Below are 23,141 nucleotides of genomic sequence, written 5' to 3'. Positions count from 1 at the left end.
GGGCTTCACTGCCATACAAATACAGCACTCCACGCACACACACAAGTATTTCCACCTAGCAAAGAGCAAGCATGACTAAACCAAATATTCTGTAATATGCTCTGAGTGTGTTAATGCTTACCCAAGTGTACTGCAAAGTCATCATCTTTCGTAACAGGCTGACCAGGATGTGGTTTAATTGTATTAAGTCACCAAACTATCAAAGATAATTGGACATGGCTGAAGGCGATATTCCACTTTTCCAAGAGGTTTCACAGTCAACTTCTCAGAGGGCTGTACCATAGTGAGAGTTAGGAACTGGGTCCCCAGCCAGTATCTTAAAGCGTTAAAATTCACCTAAAACTAGCAGATACAGAGCATAGAGCATGTTCACATATGGTGAATTAGCATTCAATTGTGAGCTATGCAGGGTTTCAGCACTCTTTAGTACTTCAGAAAGAAAACATCAAGAAAAGTCACAGTAAATGATGTCCAAGGGACTCCTGGGTTTAAACAACATCCATTAAGAAAACCACATTTACAAAAAGCTATGAAGAACTGAAGTCTCAGTTTACGAGAAGATGAGAGAAGACACATCTTGTTTGCCTCAAACGTCAATTATTTCAAGCACAAGAAACTACAGGATAATCTCTGCCTTTTTTGTAGGAGCCTGAAGCACTGTCACCGTGGAAAGTCAAGCAAAGCGGTGTCACTGTCAACTGAAAGCATCACAGAAGGAGCTGTATGGTGCAGAAATGACACTGCCAATTTTCACAGTGAAGATCTTCTTCCTCTCAGGGTTTTATGATCTGACTAAACCCTCTTCAGTACATAGGAACAACCCTGACAGTTTCCTCCTCCCTTGTCTCAGCACACTGATGACACAACTGTAGCTGGTTCTACACCTGCAAAAAACAATTACCTTTGAAGAAAGAAAATCTCCTTCCAGTTACAAAGTTATTTACCACTTAGAGGTTTTTTCCTGAACCAGACAGAATTACTGACAATTTCCCAGCACAAATGTATTTCATATTTCTAGCTATCCACCTCTGAGCAGGAAATCCCATAATGTCAATTCATCAGTACTAAAAAGATCATTAAGAAAATGGCTGTTTTCACAGCTTTAAATGCAACAACACTGGATGTGAGACCAAGAACCTTTCAAACTGGGCATCATGAAGGAAGCCTTCCATTCCACTGGCACTGCAGGCCTCAAAGTCACAGGCATGTCAAGCACAACACGGTGAGGTTTATGATGGAAAGCTGCCTCTGAAAGCTGACCTGGAGGCTCACTTTTATACTGGATTCCTTATTAATTTGAATAGAAACAGTGAACAAAGAAAATGAGAGGTTAAGAAGAGTCTGGATGAAGAGATTTATATATATATTCTTACAAATCATACAACAAGAATTCTTAAAAAATGTGGTATGAACTTTATTGCATGTATCACTCCATCATCACTTGGAGAGATGAATAAATACAACAAAACCATTAAGTTACCAAAAGTGGGAGATGTGTATCTGAACAGAATTGTCTGTCAAAGTGACATAAGTCATCTTGAAGGCTCCCAAACCAATTGATTTCAAATTCAGTGGCTGATGCAGTTACCAGTGACGACAGCACTGAAGGGCCTATGCATTTCACCTCGCCCTGAAATTCCTCTTTTTCTGGTGTAAGATCCCGTCCCATAACCTGCAAACAGAATAAGAAAGAAGATGGGAAACAAGAAAATAAATGAAGGGAAACCAGCAAATATTACATGAATAACAAATCTTCACAAGACAAGCCCTTGACACATGAACCACACACCATCCAGAAGTTTCCAAGACACAATCAAGCTGTCTGATTACACAGGGAGAGCAGAGAACCCAAACTCCAGACCTGCACAACCCTCCCAGCCTCTGGCTATGCTTCTACAGCGGGATTTTTACTCTCTGAGTAGGAGTGGGAATCTCAAGGCCAACTGTGTGCTCACCTTGCAACAGCACTGGCACCCTGATCTACTGCGGGTGTCAGACCAAGGGAAGCAGGTGAAGTTTCTTTCCTCAACCTTTCCAAAACCTGATAGTCTGCATGCTGCTGCCCTCTCATGGATGAAAGCCCACAAGACTGCCTGCCAAGCCGGCAGTAGCTTGGTTTCCACTCGCTTAAAACTGTAGTACTGACAGCAAAGTTAGAACCTCCCCGGCCTCTTCTTGTTCCTTTAGATAAAAGTCAGAAACTCTATAAATAGCACTAAAAATGTTTAATCTCTATGAATAAAGTCACTCAATGTTAACTCTCCTCCTCTGTATTTCTTTCAAACTAGAACCCAGGACAGCAAGCAGAACACAGAAAGCATATAAAAGGATGTCTCTGGCTTTTTCTGAAGATGTTAAATGCTGCTGTGACCAACAAAATAATCCCCACTTCCATTTCACACTTGTCATTCACTTTGTGGCATCTAAAATTCACAAGATAAAATCTGCATCTCAGGTAACACACAGGGATGATGTATCTGCAAATAAAAAGTCCAATGAGAAACTTAACAACCCTGAACATTCCCGAAAGGAAAATCTCAGCAGAACAGAGATACACCTGCACGACACAAGCCAGTCCCAGATAACACACTACCAGGGCAACCCTCCAGCTAACTGAATTTGCTTCCTGGCTCCATTCATTAGCTCAGGAGAGTGTCATAGAATTTTGTGCCTAAACCACTGACTCAAGTACCTCAACCAGCCTAAGTATAGCTGAGAACTCACACACAAGGAAACAGCCCCTTACCTTGACCATCAACAGCAAGGAATTTTCACTGAAGCCAAGTTGTGCCACTTTGCCATCAATCTCTTTTTGATCTTTAATGTTCCTCTCTAGTGCAAAGGATGACTGTTGTGACTGGATAAGCTGGAGTAAAAGCCTGAAATGCAAAAGGCAGTTAAAAAAAACCACAGCTGGCAGAAAAGTCAGTGAACCTAAACCCAACTGAAATATCACACTTTAAAACAGCTCTTCTGGAAATTTGCTGACTGCAGAAACTGCAAAGAAATTCCTACATCCCTATCAATGACCACGGGTACAGAATAGCCCTGCTGTGACACAAGTAATAAAAAACAACATGCTGAGTATCTCTGGTTGCTCTGCACAACCATTTATCTCCCCATGTATTCACCACACATTTCAAAAGTGAAGCTCGGATCTGCTTGCATCAACTGCAGCACACCAGGAGTCCCATATCCTTATTCAGGCCTAATAAGCCAGCAGCGTGTTTTTGCCGAAGGCTGTGATATTTTTCCAGCCTGGAAAGCTACAAATGTGGGGGTTAGACAAATATCAAACACACAGGCCAACCCTGGAGGATCTTCTAAAACCTTTAACCAGAGTTTTATGTTCAGGGCAGTGCCCCAGCAGTCACAACGTGGTTTCATAACACAAGGGGACCCCATCACCAACTGAGGAAGCTGTGGCAGTTTTCAGAGTCCTCCTCACACTAGGACTGTAAAACCAAGGGACAACCGGGACTGAGCAGTATCGTTACTGAAAGTATATTTAATTCAAGCTTTATGCATAACGGATGGCAACAAATTTTCTTATCACATTTGATGAAGTTAAATGAAGCAGGTGTTATGATCGAGGTGTGTGTTTTTATGAAGAGAAGACTTAAGACCTTAGATGAAAGTTTTCATTTGAGCATTATAAACATCAAAATGTGTTGGTCTGAACCAACAAATCATTTGTAAATTCAGTAAAGTTTGGACTGGGAAATTCAACGTAAAAATGGAAAGTACTTTTATTTTGTGAAGTGGTTTTGTTTCAAAATTTGCATCACTATAAGGGACAAAAGGATGAAATCTCAATGAAAACTGAGCAAACCCATTTCTCCCTTTTTTGGCTGGCAAAACTAGAAGAGTCAATTATTCCTGATGCTTTAACACAGAACCCTATTGCCTACAAAATGCAATCCTAGCATCCCTTCTCCAGCTGCAATTTACCCTGAACGCACATTTATACAATGTCCACATCTCAGAATCCAACAGAGCTGAAAATATTAGACAGCCTATTGAATGCATAAGCCCTGGGTAGGGGAGGAGCTTCCCCTGGACAAGTGTACCTGCAAATATGAGCCATAATAACCCTTTGTGAAAATGTAGCCAAGCAAGGAAAAGCCACAGTTTATGATTGTCTCAATGCTGAACCACTCACACCAAAACAAGCAACACATGATTTTAATACAAATGTAGCTTTAATATTCAATATCAGTACTAAATCTATTAACTTCTCCCAAGTAGCAATTAAAGTCACTCTTAGTCTGAATACAGTTAAAAGCTATTCTCTTTTTGCATTTCTTAAACCTTGCCCTATCAGGGCAGTTATAAAGTGTTCTCTGTAAGCATTCGTGCAAGTTCACAAAATAGATTTAAATACGTTCTGTGACTAATACATTACTGAGAGGCAAGAGAGGAAAAGAAAATCCAAGACTAATTTAACAAAGCCAGTTCCTAATTATCTCTTTGAAAGATTCTGGTTTAGGGATTTCTGTTGTGTGCCAAAGATTTAGGAAGAGAGGGAAGAAAAAGAAAGAGCATTTTAATGCAGCCCTGTCAATCAGCTGTCACACAGTTCATTTCTCAACCTCATCCATTATGCAGATTGGGGTATTATTATAAAATACGGTTTTACTCAACCATGAGGCTTCAAGCAAGTAAGGCAGGTGGCAATTGCATAAGGAGGACTGGCCAGCCACTCCTCTGGGTCTCTTCTGCTGCTGCATCTTTAACACCAACCCAGGAAACGGGCACGCTCTAACAGCAGCAGCTGTTGAAGAACAGGCCCTTTTGTATAGAATTGTTTGAAAAGATTCATAGAGGAAGTTCATCAAAACCCACTTTACTTCTCAACAGTGCATGACACTGGTTTACCCTTTCCACTTAAGGCTGCAGCTGTTCACAGCTACCGTGCTAGTCGATTCTGCTGAAGCAATAGCAGAGTGTTTCCAAGTCAGCATCACCAATGCTGGAACAAACATTTAACCTGAAAATGTAAACTGAAAATATTATGGTTGCAAAAAATATGTTTTAAATTGTTCCCAACTGGGAGAAGTTAACATTATTCCAAGAACATGTTTAGTTACCTTGCTCTAATAAACGAGGCACATGCCTTTATCCCAACTTTCTCTGGCATGTTCTGCTCCCAGGACTCGGAGGCTGTGCATTTCCCTTGGTCTGTCCTTTCCAGCTCTTCCAAAGGGCTGGGGAATTCAGCAGCTTGGCTGCCATTACAAGTCACTGCATTCTCCCTCTTTGTTTCTGTAGCCAGGCTGCACCAAGGGCCTTCTTTCTGGCCATCTGATCTGCAAGGCTGCAAATTAATCTCTGTTCCAGCTGATGTTTTGAAACTACTATCCCTTACACCAACCTCTTCAGACTGATTTAGATTTGTTTCTGGAATGACTAACTGTAAAAGGCTCATATAAGCTTCAGCAAGTAACTTCCAATATTGAGGGTTGAAAGGATGTAAGCAGATGAGTTGCTGCAGACACATGATCTTTTTGTCTACGTTTTCCAGGCCCTGGTAAATGGCAAGCTGCAGGTTGAGAACCGCCGTTAAGTGATCTGTGTTAGTAGCGCCTTTCTGCTAGAAACAAAAGCCAATAGATTAAAACCAGTAGAGCAGAATCATCCTTCAGAGCCTAAGGAAATGTCTCCCTCAAGAATGACACACAAATACCACTAAAGGTAATTTTTAAACAGTACAAAATTGTGCTCTTAATTTCAATGATACGTCATAGAGATCATGCACAATCAAACTGACAGCATCCCCTCTGACTGTCTTGTGCCCATCTGAAGGCCAATGCTGACACTTGTATATTTGACTTCAGGGTTTTATACAGCTGCCCCTCTTTGTAGTATAAACACCTTTTTATAAGCAGCAGCAGCAAATTCTAGCAGACTTCAGAGCCTCTGGATGTTTTCATTTGTGGTTAGATACTCTTCTTGGTGGAGGTTTGGCAGTGAGTATATGGAAATAAAAGGGAGTTTTGAACCGTCACTTTTATAGTGGAAAGATTTAAGCACCCATTTATCCCCTTTCTTATAATTCCTGTTACATTACATTAATTCTGCCTGGCAGAGCATGATGTTTAGTCCCTTCCAGGACTACAGCCTCCCTGCACAGGAAGCTCATTGTGGTACAGGGTGTTCTGATTTCTAAAGAGTGATTATATCTGCAGTGACAGTTACCCTGTGTTTACCACGTACTCTGAGCACTGAACATCATGAAGGATTATGCACATGAAGATTATTTTCCCAGAAAATGGTCCATATGAAAGAACTACCAGCAATATTTTCATGTTCAAAGCCTAAGAGACAGATTGCATTATTTACCATTTCTTCCGCAATATCCAGAGCCTCCTTGTGCCTTCCTAAGTGAGACAAACAGCGAGCCTGGCCTTCCTGGACATCCCGTCTCATGGCAATGTTACTGGGAGGTAAGAGCAGTAAGCACTTCGAGTATTCACACAGGGCTTTCTAGTAGGGTCAACAAAAAGAAAAGCCAAACCAACAAGTGATGGATTTTCATTTAAAAGCAAGTCTGACAGTACGTTTTGGTTATGAATCCAGTCAGAAGGGAAATTCCGGAGATAAAGTCCATATTTTCATTTCTCTGGTCTCAGCTACCACCTATGCCAGCAACATATGAGGGCCCTGGTACTACACAGCCAAGTCTAGACAGGGATAAGCAACCTCAATCCTCACTGGTGTTGGATTCACCACATATCTGTCCCACCTCTCCCCCACCAGGCTTGATCCAGAAGGGCTCATCTACCAACCCAGCCAATATGTGACACAAGGCATCCTTCCCCTAGCTATCCACTTAATGATCAGAGCACTCAGCTGCAGCTCGGGGGACCTTTCGAGGGGAAGGCTTGAACCTGCAAGTACCCACCTCACATGAGTAATCAGCAAGTCAGTGAACACCACGAGGAAGGTGAAACTCCACTGTTCATATAGGGTGGTTCTAATTTGCATGCAATAATTAAATATTAATTGGGCTAAGGAAAAAGACAAGAATGAGCAATACTTCTGTAGCTTAACGCTCAGGGCACTCACCAGGACTCCAATTAACATTTAAATACATTAAATTAAGTATTCAGTGAAGGCAAGACTGGAATCTCTGTTCCTCATGCATCATGTGAGTGCTCAGACCAGAAGACTAAAGAGCAGTGCTCATTCTCCCATCTCTCAAAATGAATATTTAATTGTTCCTTGCAAACCTGATTGGTTCTAACAGAAAAAGCTTCCAAGCAACTTACCCCAAATACTTCCTAGCAAAACAGATGGAATACTTTCCTTCCCTGGTGTTAAGCTCACTCCTTCTCAAGTAAAGGAGGGACCCCCCACCCCCTCTGCCCAGTGAGTGCAGCAGCCACTGGTGAAAGCGGATCAGAGGAGGGCTGTAGGACACCCATGTTCACCTTCCTATGTGACAAAGTGATATAACCTGGCAAGGATCAGGCATTATGAATCCCAGGGAGTCACCATCCCCAGAGGTATTTAAACATGATGTAGATGTAGTCCTTCAGTCTGTGGTTTACTGGTGGCAGGGTTAGGTTTATAGTTGGACTTCATGATCTTAAAGGTTGTTTCCAACCTAAATGGTTCTATGATTCTACAGTCATCTGTATTCTAAAACTGGGCACAGGTTAGATGGCTGCTGTCCTTGGCATTTCCTATCGACTGGCCTTGACTGATGTAAAAAAGCATTCACAACGAGTGAGGAGATTACCACCCCCACTGACTTATCTCCATCCCTCTTGCTAAGGTCGGTGCTCTCCAATCCGTAACTTTATGTGCAGACTCGTTCTGGTTCTGTCACAGTGATCCGGGTTAGCAACACAACCAAACACTGCATCTTTTACATGGATCACTGTGACAGAAAAGGATCAGGGAGCAAGAGTCTGTTCCACTGCCAGCTCTGAGGGGGTCATTCTCCCCCAAGAGGGCACCACCGCAAGGAGCAATCTGCTCTGCCCAAGGGCAGCAGCCATGCCCGACCGCGGCCTGAGGCATCTTTCAGCACGCTTCCATGTGTCCCTCCAGGCCCTCTCTGCTGTGCCTGAAAAGCATCTGTTGGGTACAGACAAGGCAGCAGTAGTGCTGGAATAACACTAAACAGCAGAAGTAGTTGCAGTGGAGGTACAGACACATCCACAAATCCAGTGGGAAAGGTGAAAGGAGTGGAGCAAGAAGTCGGCCTGAGGCCTTTAAAATGAGGGAGCCTGTAATGCAACCACAGCCTGGAACAAGAAGCTCTTACAGTTGAAACAAGGGCAGAAGCCGCTGGTTTCAACAGGAACTGCAGAGTCAGGAGGGCATGGATAACCTGGAGTGCAGCGCAGGAAGCAGGCAGGGAGGACAGGGTCTAGCAGGGAGGTACAGAAATGGTGAACATAAACGCAGCCCCAAGGCACAACCAGCCATCCAGAGCACAGGAGGCAGCAGAGAGATGGGACAACCGATGTCGGAGCGCCTAAACCGGTGTCGGGAGCCTGACAGCTACGTTCTGCTTTCCCCTCACAGTGGGGTGGCAGCCAGTACCTCACGGCCTCTGTGGGACACGGCGGTATTCCCCGGAGCAGAGTCCACATGTGTCCGGCTGACCATAACCTCCATGGCCACAAAGCCCGTCCCTGCTCGCCTCTGAACCGCCCCGATGTGGGAGCCTGATGTGGATCGGCTCTGGGAGCCCGATCCGCGGCCGGTTTACACTGACTCCTGGACATGGCTGGCGGGCGGGTTCCACACAACACACGCACTGACCCAGCTCACCAGCGATCACCGCACCCCCTCAGCTTCCACCCACCGCAGCCCCAGCAGTACCTCAAAGTCCCGCCGCCGGTAGGCCCAGTCCGCCCGGAACTTGATGCCCGTCACCGCATCGGTGTCCTCTCCGTCCGCCTCCCGGTGGAACCACTGCGGGCACAGCACAACCGTGAGCGCGGCTCCGGCCGTGCCCGGCCCGCTCCCGCACGCCGACCCCGAACCCCCGGCTCCTCACGCGGGGCTCGCAGTGCTTCGCGTCGTACGGCGGCCGGGCCCCGCCGGCCGGGCCCCGCTCCCGGCTCGGGGTGAAGAGGGACTCCTCGAACTGCCAGCCCGGCAGCGGCTCCATCCCGCCCGCCGGGCCCCGCAGCCAGGGGAGGCTGGCGCCGAGCCGCCAGAGGAGCAACGAGTCAGGGCTAGAGCGGCCGCAGCGGCCGCGGCCATCTTAGGCAGGGCGCGGGGCCCGCCGGGAGCTGTAGTCCCGCCCTCGCCATAAGGCCTCTGCTTCCGGCTCTCTCCACAGGCTGGAGAGTAGGAAGCTTCCTTGGGCATGACTGAAGCCGGGGTCAGCCTCGAGCGGCTTGTGGACTTCTGGCCTTCATCCCACTGGATTTAGGAACTGGGTGGGCAGTGGAGCTATAGCAGCTCTGTGGATCTGGTGTGTTCCGTCCCAAGTCACTAGGATGGAAGATCTGGTAACAAAGAGCTGAACCAGAGTGCCCCGTGCTTTGATAAATTAATCACGTAATTGTAGTTATTCTGTGGTGTCTCAGCCTGGTGGCTCTGCGGGTGGGAATGCATTTTGCTAATGCTTCCGTTTGGTTTCAGTTCTGCCCCAGAGCAGAAGAGGAAGCTTGTGAAATCCCGGGCCTCCCCAAAGCACTGTGATACGGTAAATGGGGACTTGGTGAAGTGAAGGCTGATGATAGGGCTTCTTCAAGCCATGAGGATTCTCTGGCACGTTGCACATCACATGCAATGAGCTCATTAGCAGCACCCAGATGAAGCCAGCCCAGCTTTATGTGCTGTGGTGCAGAGTGTGCTGTGTTCTTCCCAGCACTGCTGTTCCCTCTCTCCACCTTGCCAGTCTGTCCATCCAATAAGGTTCTTTTTGTCCCATCTAATCACTATGGAGATTGGAGAAGGTAGGCTGAAAGGTCATCCTTGTACTACCTTAACCTGTACAATGGACTAATGAACCTGCCTATATCAGAACAGCTTTTGAGGCCAAAGCACTGCTCGTTCGGGTTATTTGAAAAGTTTTCTTCTAGTAGACATGTAAAATACAGGTTCTAGGTTTGGGGGTTTTATTATTCTTTCTAAGTGGATAATTTTAAGAATATCCTTCCACACCAGCACAGCTATGACTGGATGCAGCATCAGCCAGCATAAATCCCTGGGTCAAAACTCAATTTTGGCAGGTAGATTTGATCAGAAAAGTGAAAGGAGATTGAGGTTTCTTTTGCTTTTAAACTTGCTGTTTGGCAAACAAGCCTGCCTGAACATAGGAAACCACTTAACAAGTGAATCTGGAGAGAATGGAGAGTGTACTTGACAGGCCTCAGTCCTTTTAAGTGTCACGGTAGGTGAGAACAGAGCTGCTTATATGAGCACACCAAACCCATGTGGCTTCCTGCTGCCAATAGACCAGTGTGATGAGCTGTTGCAGGACAGGCAGAGCACACAGGGCTCAGCCTGCAGAGGTTTGGAGGAGCATCACAGTTACAGCATCTGCACTTCTGCTCACATACACTGAACACACACGTTCCTTTCCCCCTCCTCCAGGACTGCTGCTCATGCTGCAGGCACCACTAATGAGCAAAGCACAAAAATCCAGCACGATGATTAAGAACAAACCAAAAAGAAGTAAAAATTAACATGAGTAATCAAAGCAAAATGTGGCCCCAGCTCAGAGTAAAACACAAAGAGCAAGGCTCACCCAGGGGCAAATCCCAGAGCAGCCGCTTGGCTGCCAGCTTGGATTGCAGAGCCCTCCAGGGCTGGGGGTTTCAGCCATGGTTGCCTCAGAGGATCCCGACGTGGTCTGCAAAGGCTCTGTTGCAATGCAGAGAATGCCTTTGGTAAATCACTGATAGGAGAGCAGCGATTGTGGAGCACCACACAGGGGGCCTAGCAGCTGACTGCGTGGTTTCAGTCCTAAATCATAGGCATAATATTGCCTTTCTTTTTCCTTCCTCTTTGCCCGGCTCTCCCCTTCCCCTGCCTCTCCTCAAACATTTACAAGGCTCCTCATGTATTAGTTACAGAAATAAAAAAATGCAACTTTAGGAAATTCCTGTGCCTTGTCAGCACCGGAGATTTGCTCGATTTCTCCCCTAAGATCCGAGTCATCGGTGTAGCTGCCAGAATACAGATTCCCACTGTACTTAAGCAAAGCTGTTTGCCTGAGCTTGCACAGCATGATTTGCCATGGTGCCATTAGCCTTGGCTTCACGCAGGAGAAAACATCTCTGGAAGAGGCAGCTTTGAGGGGGCTCAGGAACGCAAAAGCCCTACGAGAGCCTGCGCTGCTGCAGCTGCTCTGTGTAGGCAGCTTTGGGGATAAAAAGCAGCCGTGATGAATCTCTTCCTAGTGGCAGCCAAGGTCTTACTCCACCACCAGCAGTGTAAACCACGGGCTTGGCACATGAACATCAGAGCAATAAAATAAATGGGCTCCAGCAAGTTGTGGTCACCAAGCAGGTTCCTGCACATCAGCAAAGCTATTGTAGCTGTTCACACAGCGCTGAGGTGCTGTGACCCTGCTTTAACCCCAGTGAGCAGGGAACAGGCTGCATCTTGCAGTCAGGGTGAGCCCAGGGAAAGCCCGGGCAGTGAAGACAACTCCAGTGATAGACAGGAATCTGTCACACTGCCCTATTGCTTAGGCCTTTTGGCCAGCAAAAGAAAATGCAGCATGGCAGACAGAGCTTGCCTAGATCCCAACATCCCCTCCTCTCCCTGCTTCCCACTCCGCTCTTGAGGCAAAATTAATTCAGAAGAATTCTCCCCCAGTGCTTTGTTAGTTACTGATGTTATTATTGGTATTGTGATAGCCTCCATGGGTCCTGGCCACAGCCAGGCCATTCTTGTGCCAGGAGAAAGCACACCACAAAGGTTTCAGAGACCATCAAGCACACACAGCAGAAACAAGAAACCTCGGTCGGCACTAGGGCCCTATCGTGGTAGGCACTACCCACACACATCAGTTAAGGAATAATGCAGCTCTCACATGGTTTATAGCTTCATTAAAATGTGCTGGAAAGGAGCTGCCTTTGGAAGGGAGCAAAAGAGAGTCTAGCTGCCTGCTCAAAGCAAGAGAGTTGCCTGCAGCAAAGGGGCAGTAGGGCCCACAGGCAGCATTCCTCAAAGGATGGGTGGCTCCTGAATCATTAAGCTGATTCTTGCAGTGTGAAATATTCATACCTTGAAGGAAGATTAGTTTTTGACAGTTGTAACACAGGCTCTTCCCTAAACATTTCCACTGAAAGAGAAGAGCAGCAGCTCTTTATTTGCTGACATTGTCTCGCTGTGTCCTTGTCTCTTGCCTTTTATTTAGATTGCAAGTTCTTTACAGGGGAGACCATCTTTCATCCTCTTTGCACGGTGTCACACATAAGGGGATATTGTCCATGACTAACATGGGAGGGTAGTACAAATAACATTTCATGGCTAGTGGCATACAGAAGTTATCACTGCTACTAACTGCAAACAAAACTGCAGTTCAAGCCCTGAGGAGCTCACATGAGCTCCCACATATCTTACTATGATGGTTTGAGGTGCAACTGCAGAGCTCAAGAGCAATCCTTAAGCAGTAAGTGCTGACACTGAGGGCAGCAAGACTCACCCTCCTGAGCCAAAGCTCCCAGAAGCTACTGACCCACATTTCAGAAGGAGAATACTTGTCTCAAGCTCAGTACATCTTTAAGGAAGTGCTGGCAGGATCTGATGAACTTCCATCCATCTCAAGCTAGCTGAGAAACTACTTTAGCCAAATGCAACTGAGAGGAAGCTAAATCCAGATCTGTCCTTGAGGAAAGCAGAACCAGGTCTGAGCTAAGGGAAATGCGAGAACTAAAATGACTCCTTACCCTGAAGGGGAAAAGTGCTCCAGCATCTTCACACACTGTGGAAGGGGAAGAGACTACATTGAAACCAGGGCAGTATTAACAGTGCAGAGGCCAGTGGCTGAGCAGAAAGGCATGAGGCAAGACACAACAAAAATGAGTGGAGATGGGCCATGCATCATGGCAATCAGAGTAAGAACTGTTTGTTGTTACCAGAAGCCAAAAGCCTTTCAGGGGTCCTTAGGACAATCAGGAGAAGACATATCCCCCAAAAGGTGGTTCATTGCCTGCTCAGCTTTTCAAACTCCTAGCAAGCGATATTAATTAGGCCATAATCCTCCGCCCTTAAGCCTCACAAAACCCAATAAAGTTGTTATTGCCAAAAGGGTGCACTACGCACAGATGTGTTCAGCTATTAATGGGGTTTGCAACTATTTTCTGTCTGATAAGATAAATGATGAACACAATGAGCGCACCCTTGGGTTTGACCAGAACGCTGTTGAGAAGAGGCAAAAAGCTTTGTGGAAAGGCAGGAGGAAGATCAGGTACCAGGGAGAATCCTAAAGCAGTGATCCTCTCCTGCAAGCCTGCACAATTCCAGCCCCGGCGTGGATCACGCACCTGAACTGCTTCACTCAGCCATGTAGTACAAGCACCGAGGCTGCACCTTGATGATGGTGGATACAAGCTGGATGTGGAAGTCATGGCAAAGGGCTGTATATCCCATGTACTGCTCTAACTGGGAAAACACCCCAACAGACTCGCTATGGGGCACAGTGAAGTTCATATGCTTCCCCCAGTGCCCCTATTCTCAGTTTTATCTGTTCTCCTGAAAACTCATTAACTTCCCTTGGCCACAGTCATGCTTGTTGCTTAATTGTTACCCGTGACGAAACCAAGCCGTGGAGACCGCAGCAGATTTATTACCTCTCTTGGTTAAAACTTCACTACTGCGGTTTTCAGGGCTAACACTGGTGCTAACTCTTCTAGGACACCATTTAAGCAGTCCTGGCTCCTGTAGACCTCTATGGTTACAACATCTGTTAAACTGAGCTGACCTCCTCCTATGCCACTGTCTTGCAGGAACACAAAGAAACAAATCTAAGGAATCAGAAAAAAATACACTATGTTGAAGGAATTGACCTTGGGACTGCCCTGGAGTGACTCTCACAACTCATGGGCTTTTCCAGTTCCGCTCTCCTTTTCCATACGGAGAAGCTGCCTCCACAAGGGAACCAACTAAACTGTTTGTTGATTCTCCAGTGCCTCGTTTCCCATGCAGCTCTTGCACGGCTGGAAAGGACCAGTGGAAACTGCTAATAAATTTAGCTTGTAGGGCTTCAGATTTGCCTTGTACAAGCAGCAGTGCCCGCAGAAAGCACGTGGGAAAGCACCTCTCAATGAACAAACGCAAACAAACACAGAAATCAAGAATGGACTTTGCCCACAATTGCTCCTGTCCCCAAATCATTGCAAGTGAAATGGATTTAGAGCAAAGAACACTGTAAAACATATGTCAGTGATGCAGTTTTTAACTCTGTGGTGTCACTAAGGGGAACTATGAGCCACTTCCATCACACTTTGTGGGTGCTGGAGGTGATGCTTGTACAGAAACTCTTGCAGCAGGACTTCACCTGAGGCTCTGGCTGGCTGCTGGAAAGGACTGAGAGCAGCTACAATTGCAGTATTATTTGTACTGTCTCCTTCAGTTCAGAACACGTCATTATGAGAGGCTGTTCTGTGGGCCCTCTTCCATGGGAGTTCCTTAAGACTGCACTGCAATTACGTTTTTTCCTATTTGGCTTTCATTTAGGAAAACTGAAAATCACTGAGAATTGCTGCCAGCACTGACCTTTATTTTCACCCAAAGACACAAATCACCTAGGTGTGACACACACTTTCATTCCCCTTTTCCCTCGTCTTTCTTCTACCAAATAAATACTTTAAGTTAATGAACGTCGGCTCAGCGCTGAGCCTGTAAAGAAACACACATGGGAGATGCATTAGTCACAATGCTCATAGTTCAACATGATAGCGGTAGAAACATATAAATATATTCAAAGGTTTTCTTTTACAGCATCTGAAGTGCAACAAGTCATTGACCCACCAAAAATGTCAGAAACCACCATTTGACAGGCTAAAGACCACCACTGGCACCCAAAGCAATGCCGAGTCTCCAGGGAGCAACTGAACATCCTTCTGAAGGAGATGTTTTGGTGTAAAAGGAAAAATAAGGCAGTGCACAAAGTGACTTGGTATTTTAAATTCCTAAATATAGTAGTTGACAATATTGTAGTGAAAACAAATGGAAGAGGGAAGGGGCTGGGAAGAGGAGGCTGGGAGAGGGGAAACAACCCACAAGGCCAGCTGGTCCCTTGTGAAATAGTGACTGAATTGCAGCATTTTGGAATCACTGCTACCACTGTAAACAAAAAAGGTAACTGCTTGAAAAAGGTGACTGTGCATAATCCAGGGCTCTCCATAACTCCCTCATTAGCTGACGGATTCTTGGGTAAGCATTCCTTCTCTCCCTCCCCCTTTTTTCACTGAACCAAGTAGAACTATTTGGCCAGCCACCAAGCTGTACTGAGGACTGGCGCTCATCTCCAGGCCTGTGCATAGGTCATTACTTCAGCCAGGGATGTGGTTTCTCGGGACTGACATAAGGTACAGCACAGGAGTGATTTTATCGCCATAAACACCGTTTTCAGATGGGGATAGGGCTGGAGGCACAATGCCTGAGGGAAAGACTGGGTCTTGAGCCCCTCCTGTTGCAGCACAACAGCTGAAGCAGTCGGTGGGATGGGTCACCCTGATTCAAGACAGCAGGGAGCTTGTGTGAGCGACAGCTAGTCGAGCTCACCAGAAAGTGCTCATCTCAAAGCCTTCTCCTCTGAGAAGGCACATGTTAAAAGCAACCACACAGCATAATGTCCCACTGACAGGGCTGAAATGGAGAGCTGGCTCCCACTCGCCCCTACCCTTCCCACCCCGAGTACTTTAAATGCAGTAATAAAGAGCATCTGCCTTAATGGGAATAACCATGTGAGCATCCCTGGCCTGCTGACGCAGCAGAACAGTGCAGCAACAAGCAGCTGTACTGACACGCACGTGAGGCTGACCTCACGCTGGCTGCTCAGCCAAAAGCCAGTTCTCCAAATTCAACACATCTGAGGAATTGGTGAGATTCAGTTTTGTGTAACAGGGACAAAAAAAAGGCATTTGAGAAGACGTGATTTGTGCCAGCTTCATACAGACACGTTGCTGGTTTCCACACCACCTCTTAAACCCACACGCGCTCAGTAAGGAGACAGTTATTCTATTACTTCTGTTTTCAGATTTTTGGTACAAAGTTTATTTTCAGCAGTTCCCACATGATCCTTTTCTTCTCCCAGCGTCTTCCAGGATTTTCCTCTCTCTGATTTATTCTCTTTATCTGTTGAAGCAAAAGCAGTAATTGCTACAGAAAGCAATAATGGGAATACTACAAATATCTTACAGCAGCATCCATCGTCTCTTTGCCTCAAAAAACATAACAAAAATAAATCCAAAGACAAGCTCCGTAGTGCCACCAAGGCTTACGGGGGTAACATCCAGAAGTATGCTGCGTTCCCATACAGGAGTTGTACAAGTCCAGCACAACTTCCCAAGTTTGTGCAGAGCCTGATAAATAAGACACAGAAAATATCAGTTACGTTATATATTGTTTCTAAGAACTTTTACTCTGTAAAATGTTTGGTCACTCAAAGCTATAAGCTTAATCACATATCAAAGAACACAGGCAGTAAAGCCCATCTTACTAGAACATATAGTACTAGGCCAACCAAAATATAAGAGGACAAAATCTAGTGGTCACTGAAGCCTCTTCAAAAAAGGTCTAAACCAAACTGTTTCCATCGTGTCAGAATAAAAATGTACTGTATTAAAATCTGATTTTTTGTGTTTTTTTACAAGCTGTCTCTTAATCAGTCTTCTATTTACAGTGCAGAACTTCTGCCAACTGCAGTAGTTTAACTTTGGCACAACACTAAGTTCCAATCCTTTTGAGTATTCAAGTCCTGTGTGTGTCCAAAAATGTTCTTGGTTTCACGAAAGATTAGGCCCATTCACAGTTAACCAGTTCTCTTGAACTCTTTCAAGAATTGCTTCCCCTTCACCACTCTGGGCAGCTACAAAGGAAAGACACTGTAAGCTATTGCATCATTCAAAAGAAACTCTTCATTCTCAACAGTGACAGTATTGTTGCTTCCTTTAACATCACAGACACCAGACAGATCACACAGACGGCTACACTGCGGACACCTTCTAAAAGCCTTGCTGGTTGTTAGTGAATCGTTCCTCATACTTCAAATACATAACAACGCATTGACTTGATTTCATTTCACATGTCAAACAGGACATTTAAATATATTGCAATATACTATAGAAAGTTGCAAAGCGCCATCATTTCTGTAAACGAGACCGACACCTGTAACTCTCCTGTGCACATGAAGAGCAGTACCCAGTGCTACGTTTTCTATACAATATAAAGCCTTCCCGGGCAGGGCGACTCATTTTAGTGCATTTCTGTACAGACTGTAAGCACACATGCAGAGAACCAACTATGCAAAACTGGGAATACTTCTGTGAGCTGGAACTGGAGGTGGGGGGAACATTGTGAAATCATAATGGAGCTCTTGTAGTTAATCATTTTGTATCACTTATGAAGAATCTCCCATCATTCCAGCAGATTCCTTAGGGAAAGTTTCATGATAGGTATCTAGTACTGAGTAAGCATAAAGAAATACTTTCATCAACTGCGACACAAGTATTATGTGTCTTAACACATTCCAAGTTATGCACAGTCCAATGTTGATACAGTAACCTGATCTCCATAATACTTGAGAAAACCCAAATCATTTTTACGCCACAGTATTATAACCAAGGACCAGTTACTTTATCCACCACCTTAGTGCTACCTGCTCTAGAATAAAAAGAAAAAAACAAAGGCAAATAAAGCAAACCAGAAGGCCTCACACTTCCCAACAAGTGCCAAGTTGGAAGCAGAGGTAAGTACCATTGCAAACCACACCACCGAAGTAGTGCTGCGATCCAGCCAGGCGAAGATCCATCTCAGCTAATTTCAGCTGTCTGTAGCATCAGTGTCTGCCCTCAAGCCACATGTCACACGCACTCAGTGGGGCTGAGGGCACTGACATGTGGGGTGAGCAGCCCTGCATTCGCTGTGCATGCTGACAAGGGATGTCTTGCTCAGATGCAGACATCAGTATGCGATTAGACAAATCCTACCTTAACTCTTGAGACGTGCTACAGGATCCTCAGTTACCTCTCTACATCTTACAATGTTGTCTAAGTGGGTTTTGCAATGACTGGAAAAGTGCAGATGCTCTTCACTACAGAAGGAGAAAAAACCCCGAGCGCTCCAACCATTAAACTTGAAAACACTGGTTATAACCCACCTGTGCTTTGGAACATCCCTTCTTTACATGTGAGAAAGCTGCACAGAAACCTGAGCTCTGGAGTGGGTGTAAGAAGCTGCTGAGGGGATTTTTCACTTTCTGTTACAACCTTCATTTTCAAATCTTTTCCTATGTAATTTTAACACATCAGCAAACCACTTGAGTGATAAACTCGTGTCAAGCTCCCTGGTAAATCTACTTATCCTAGGATATCACAAGCTCGATACAGGTGTAGCCCAGCACTGTTCAGTGCAGGGAACCAAGCCCTCTACTAGCCCTTCCCACCTTTAATTTACACACTTATCCCAAGCATTATGGACAACTCTCAACAGTTTTACTGCTTTCTGATCATCGACACTATCTTTCCATTACTACTGAACACAGGCAAAATTATTTTCCAAGAAAAATAAATTAAATCAAAGAAAGTAGCTATATTTCATTGCACTCCACTTCTGTGCATTCAGGTTAGGGCAGGGACATTTTAATATTACAGAAGCTTAAAGATTATCTTCTCTCCTTGGGAGATATGAATATAGACACACAGGACTCAGGTGGAGGACACAAATCAACACTATCCTATTTACAGAAGCAAATACTGACATCCAGCCTGAATGCACAGTACTCCATTAAGTGCAAAGGGAAAACGCTCCCCACCTTTAAGTACAGCTTGGTTACTCAGCAGCCAGAGACCAGATGTCAGAGTTAACTGCTGTGCTCTGGTTTCAGAAGGAAACGGAGGAGGAAGAGGAGAGTGAATGCATCTTTGGCCTTTTTGGCCTATGGGGGCTGCGTAAGGCCATGAATCACTTTGTCCGGGCTCCAGAAATGCTTTCTCTGCTCTGTAGAGGACAAGGGAATGCATTCGCCTGCCTCAAGAGTTCCTTGGTGAGCAGGAAGAAAATGGGCTTTTGCCCAAAATCAGCAATCATGTGCAGGCATTGCACGAGTTTCCTTCCCAATAATCAGAGCTACAGCCAGACCCCACATTGTGTATAATGTCATGAAAAAGCAGGTTTGAAAATAGTCCTGGGTGAGGTTAAAAAAGGGAATGGCCTCATTTACTAGAGTGTATTAGAGATAATCCACTAAATTCTAATCATGAGGTCTTAGGTATCTTTCTTCTCCTCTGCGTTCAAAACAAAGCAGATATTTCTGTGTGCTCAAAATGAATGAGTGCAATACTTTACTCGTTCTGTCAGGACAGCAAGAGAAAAACTTGCTTTGCTTATCTGCTTCTAGGTAAGTGAATTATGCAGGGCAAGCAAAAGTCAGAGCCTTCAAGTTCAGCATTTTCCCTTCTTTCCTCTTCTTACAAGCCAGCACTCTTGTTAGTTCATTCAAACCTCCAGGGATGAATAGGTCTGATCTTCTTTCTACAACAAACATTAACCTTGGGGTCATTCAGAGGTTGATACTTGGAAGAGAGCACTATTTAAGATGGAAGAGTGCTCTTTCATTGTGCTCAGAAGCAAGAGCAAAAAGTGCCATGAAGCAGCACAATACATTGAAGGTGGGATGCCTCACCCGGTTTAACACTGCTTGCCTCCTTTCAGCCATTCTTCCTCTCTATTCTGGCACAGGATCACCTTTATTCTCCCTTTAGCTGAATTCCAGAGACACCGGTTAACTAGCATCATCAGACCAGGTACTCCTGACCGAAACAGCAGATGAAGAGGAAAGGTTACCTTAGCTCTAAAGGAAGTGATGCTCACAGCTGAGTTCTGAAACTGCTCCCAAGGAAGACTGAGAAGCCTAGAGGCTAGAAGCCTAGAGCCTTCTCATCTAGAGGTGAGATCTGAACAAGATCAGAGTTTCTTTACATCAGTGTCAAGGACAGTCACTGAAATGTGGCTCATAACCAGCCTAAACCTAAGAGGTGAAGCTCCACAGAAATACAGAAGCCATAGCACAGGCTCATCCATACACAGTTCTTTACCCCACATGGAAATCAACAAAACCCTGCATGGACACCCATCCCAGGGTAGATGGACTTTCTTGACCCTTGTGTCCCCACTGTCAACACAGCTCAGTCCAACTGACTTCCAAGCATCTTGCAGGTGTGTGTAAGCTACAAGAGGAGCCATGCTGTAGAGGTGTACTGCCAGTGAGCACTGAGATGCTCAGATTCATCACCCACTGAGACACTTGTTGATGTGCTTGAGGAAATTTCCTATGTGGAACTGGGAGGATGAGAAGGTGCCTTATCCTGCCCCCAGGTGATTTCTGTTTCTCTTGGGTGACTACACAGTGTGCCTTGAGTACCTAGGTAAGGAGCACAGCAGCCTAAAGTTGGCTACACCGCTGCTACCAGAAGCTTTGAGTTCCCACTACCCACAGCTACAAGTCCCAGATAAAATACACCAGCATGCTGACAGCTTTCCAATGCTTCTCCTGTCAGTCCTCATATGAGAGGCCTCCAGAAGGAATTTCGCTCCCTCCCAGTATGCAGTGCAAATATACACATGCTGTAAACATGAAATAAACTGGTAATCAATGGACTCCGTTTGTTCAAACAGAAATAACAGACAGATTATGAGCAATAATGAATGCATGCAAGTGCTGCCTTCAGGCTGAACCCACCCAGATTTTTCTCATCCTTGGCACAACTGAAAGGCTTAATATGTGCATGTAGCCCAAAGGAAACCTGGGTAACTCTGCATCTCCCGTTAGCCAACCCACACCACATGGTTGCATTTCAATTTTACTTTTTGCAAAGAGACAATGTTCCTCAGTGGGCTGTAAATACCATTAGAACCAGCGGAATACATGGAACTGTAATACTTACAACTGAGAATCTGGCCCAGTATACATCAGCCGCCATCTCTGACCGTTCCACTCACAGAATATGTCCAATCCAACTATATTTAGTCTGATAAACAATGTATTTCCTCTTCCTGTGTTTTTCAGACCAGATGTGCTAAGGTCTACCATTGTAGCTGAGTGTTATTTAACAGAACACTGCAAACATGGAAGATTTCCCAGTTTGATCATATAATTAACTTGGATCTTTATTTTTTCCCATCTTGTAAAGAAGGTCGGATTTAATGTAACCTAAATGCAGTTCTCTGCTAACAAAAAATGAGCTCTTTATTTAGACAGGTTGCTTGGGTGAGGGTTTTCTGTTTGTTTTTTTTTACGAAGAATATTAATTCTGGGTCAATCTTATGGATTCAGGCAAGTGCAGACTTGCTCGCTAGAGGCATATTCCCAAGGCTTCTAAGGATTTGCTTTAATATTTTTGGAAACTTAAAAATAGCATATCTTTCCCTACTAGCTTTGTCCTTTCCCACTCAGCAAGCACTGTATTCCCAGTGGAGAATCCTTCTTCTATCTGCTGGCATCTACAACAGCCTCATCCATACTGTTACCAGTCAAACAGGAACACCTCCCAACCATATGTAACAGCCAAAGCTGAAGAGGCCAGATCCTGATCTCTCCACCACAACCTCACATCCAGAGCCATAAACACTCTGGTGAAATAAGCTGACAACACAGTTTTGCTTTTCCACCACCCACAAGTTACACTGAGGGCTTCTGAGCTATATCCCTCTCTAGCATCACGGCTGCTTTGTGCCTCACCAATTTCAATCATGGAAGCCAGGGAATAGCTTCATGCTCAAATTTACCTCAAGCACCAACAGCCATGGCCCTTTTCTTTCCAGCACTCTCTAAAGCTCACCCTGGTAAAATGGCTCTCATACAGAACATCCTCCTGCAACTCTAGCAGCCTGTTCAATGTGGGCGCAGAATGGCAGCTAAAGCAACCACAGAGGAGGGCGAATCCAGGAAGTTACCAGTATTCTTTGTTGGACGTTATTCCCTTTGTTGCTTTGACCTGGGTTTCACCCACATTCACATAGGAAAACGAGATCTAACATGGACTCCTCTGCTTCAGAAAATCATGACTAAAATGACTTTCTTGTTCCTTTGTCAGTTACCCCAGGAAGAAAGAAAGAATAATCCTAGAATCGGTTCCTGGAGATGTGGAATCATTGGGACACATTTACCCAACGCTAACCTCTCATAGGTCATCACATGCAGAAGCCTACAGAGAAGATGCTGACAGGTGTGCAAAAGGACATTGCAAGCATCCTTTCCATTAGTGCAGTGTAAAAGCAGACGATGCTGGTGACAACACCACCAATTCATCATCATCTTTTGACATCTAAATAGAAAGCAACTTACCCCTAAAAAATGCAGACTGACAGTAGCAAGAACACAACCTACTCTTCCTCAATGCACCAGTTCTATGGCATGCCATCTATCTGCCTAAACTAACTTCTGTGAATTTGGCTTGCTTTTAAGTTGCTAATTCAAAATCTGCAACAACTTCAATGTCTTGAGACAAAACAGTCTTTCCCCACCCTGTTTTAAAGACACTTATTCAAGCTGTGGATGTTTCACATCAGATTAAACTACTCCTGCAGTTCAGTTGAGGCAGATCAAACCTCCTGTAGAAGTTAAGTGCGTTCACCAGGCAGCCCAAAGAACAATCAGCATAGAGGTGAGCTCAATCCATCAGGATGAATTTAAGTTAAACTTGCACACACATCATTCAGCTGGGCTACCACTGAAGAACAATTAAACACTGGTGTGTTTATCATTCCTAAGCATCTAAAAGCCATATAACTTCATTTTGTTTGAGAATTAAACATCATGTCATCGCCACAGCTGACTTGAAAAGCTTTCTTAACAGCACTCAAAGACACTTTGCATCTCTGTATCTGTGGATTCTTACAACCCCCATGAGTAACTCCGAGTGCCTTTTAGGCAGCTTCCACCTCACATTTACCTTCAAATTCAGTGTTAAGATTTCAAGAATTACTGGTTTTTT

The 23,141-nt window shown here is 45.0% G+C and overlaps 2 protein-coding genes across 5 annotated transcripts in view; both read right to left on the bottom strand.

Annotated features, from left to right (window-relative positions):
* Positions 1-1,410: 1,410 nt before the first annotated feature.
* On the bottom strand, positions 1,411-9,229 carry C1H8orf76 (chromosome 1 C8orf76 homolog). 2 transcript variants are annotated; one of them, XM_034067890.1, is made up of 6 exons: positions 9,017-9,229; positions 8,839-8,931; positions 6,343-6,486; positions 5,091-5,590; positions 2,747-2,879; positions 1,411-1,672 (listed from the first exon to the last, which is right to left on the bottom strand). In XM_034067890.1, exons 1-6 carry the CDS (start codon positions 9,128-9,130, stop codon positions 1,472-1,474), a joined length of 1,185 nt encoding a protein of 394 aa, XP_033923781.1. In that variant the 5' UTR covers positions 9,131-9,229; the 3' UTR covers positions 1,411-1,471. The 2 variants fall into 2 exon arrangements, with proteins under 2 accessions (XP_033923781.1, XP_033923777.1); XM_034067886.1 differs by having other exon boundaries at positions 5,091-5,593; positions 9,017-9,228.
* A 5,458-nt stretch (positions 9,230-14,687) lies between these two features.
* The window catches only part of ZHX1 (zinc fingers and homeoboxes 1), a 30,531-nt gene continuing 22,077 nt past the window's right edge, over positions 14,688-23,141 (bottom strand). For all 3 annotated transcript variants that reach the window (XM_034062162.1, XM_034062095.1, XM_005143839.3), the window contains one exon: positions 14,688-17,017. The gene's annotated coding sequence lies outside the window, so the exon portion shown is untranslated. The remainder of the gene's footprint in view (positions 17,018-23,141) is intronic.

Source organism: Melopsittacus undulatus, chromosome 1 (genome assembly GCF_012275295.1).
Source record: "Melopsittacus undulatus isolate bMelUnd1 chromosome 1, bMelUnd1.mat.Z, whole genome shotgun sequence".
Lineage (NCBI taxonomy): Eukaryota > Metazoa > Chordata > Aves > Psittaciformes > Psittaculidae > Melopsittacus > Melopsittacus undulatus.
The sequence above is the reverse complement of the archived record's forward strand: the minus strand, read 5'-3'. Positions and strand labels throughout refer to the sequence as shown.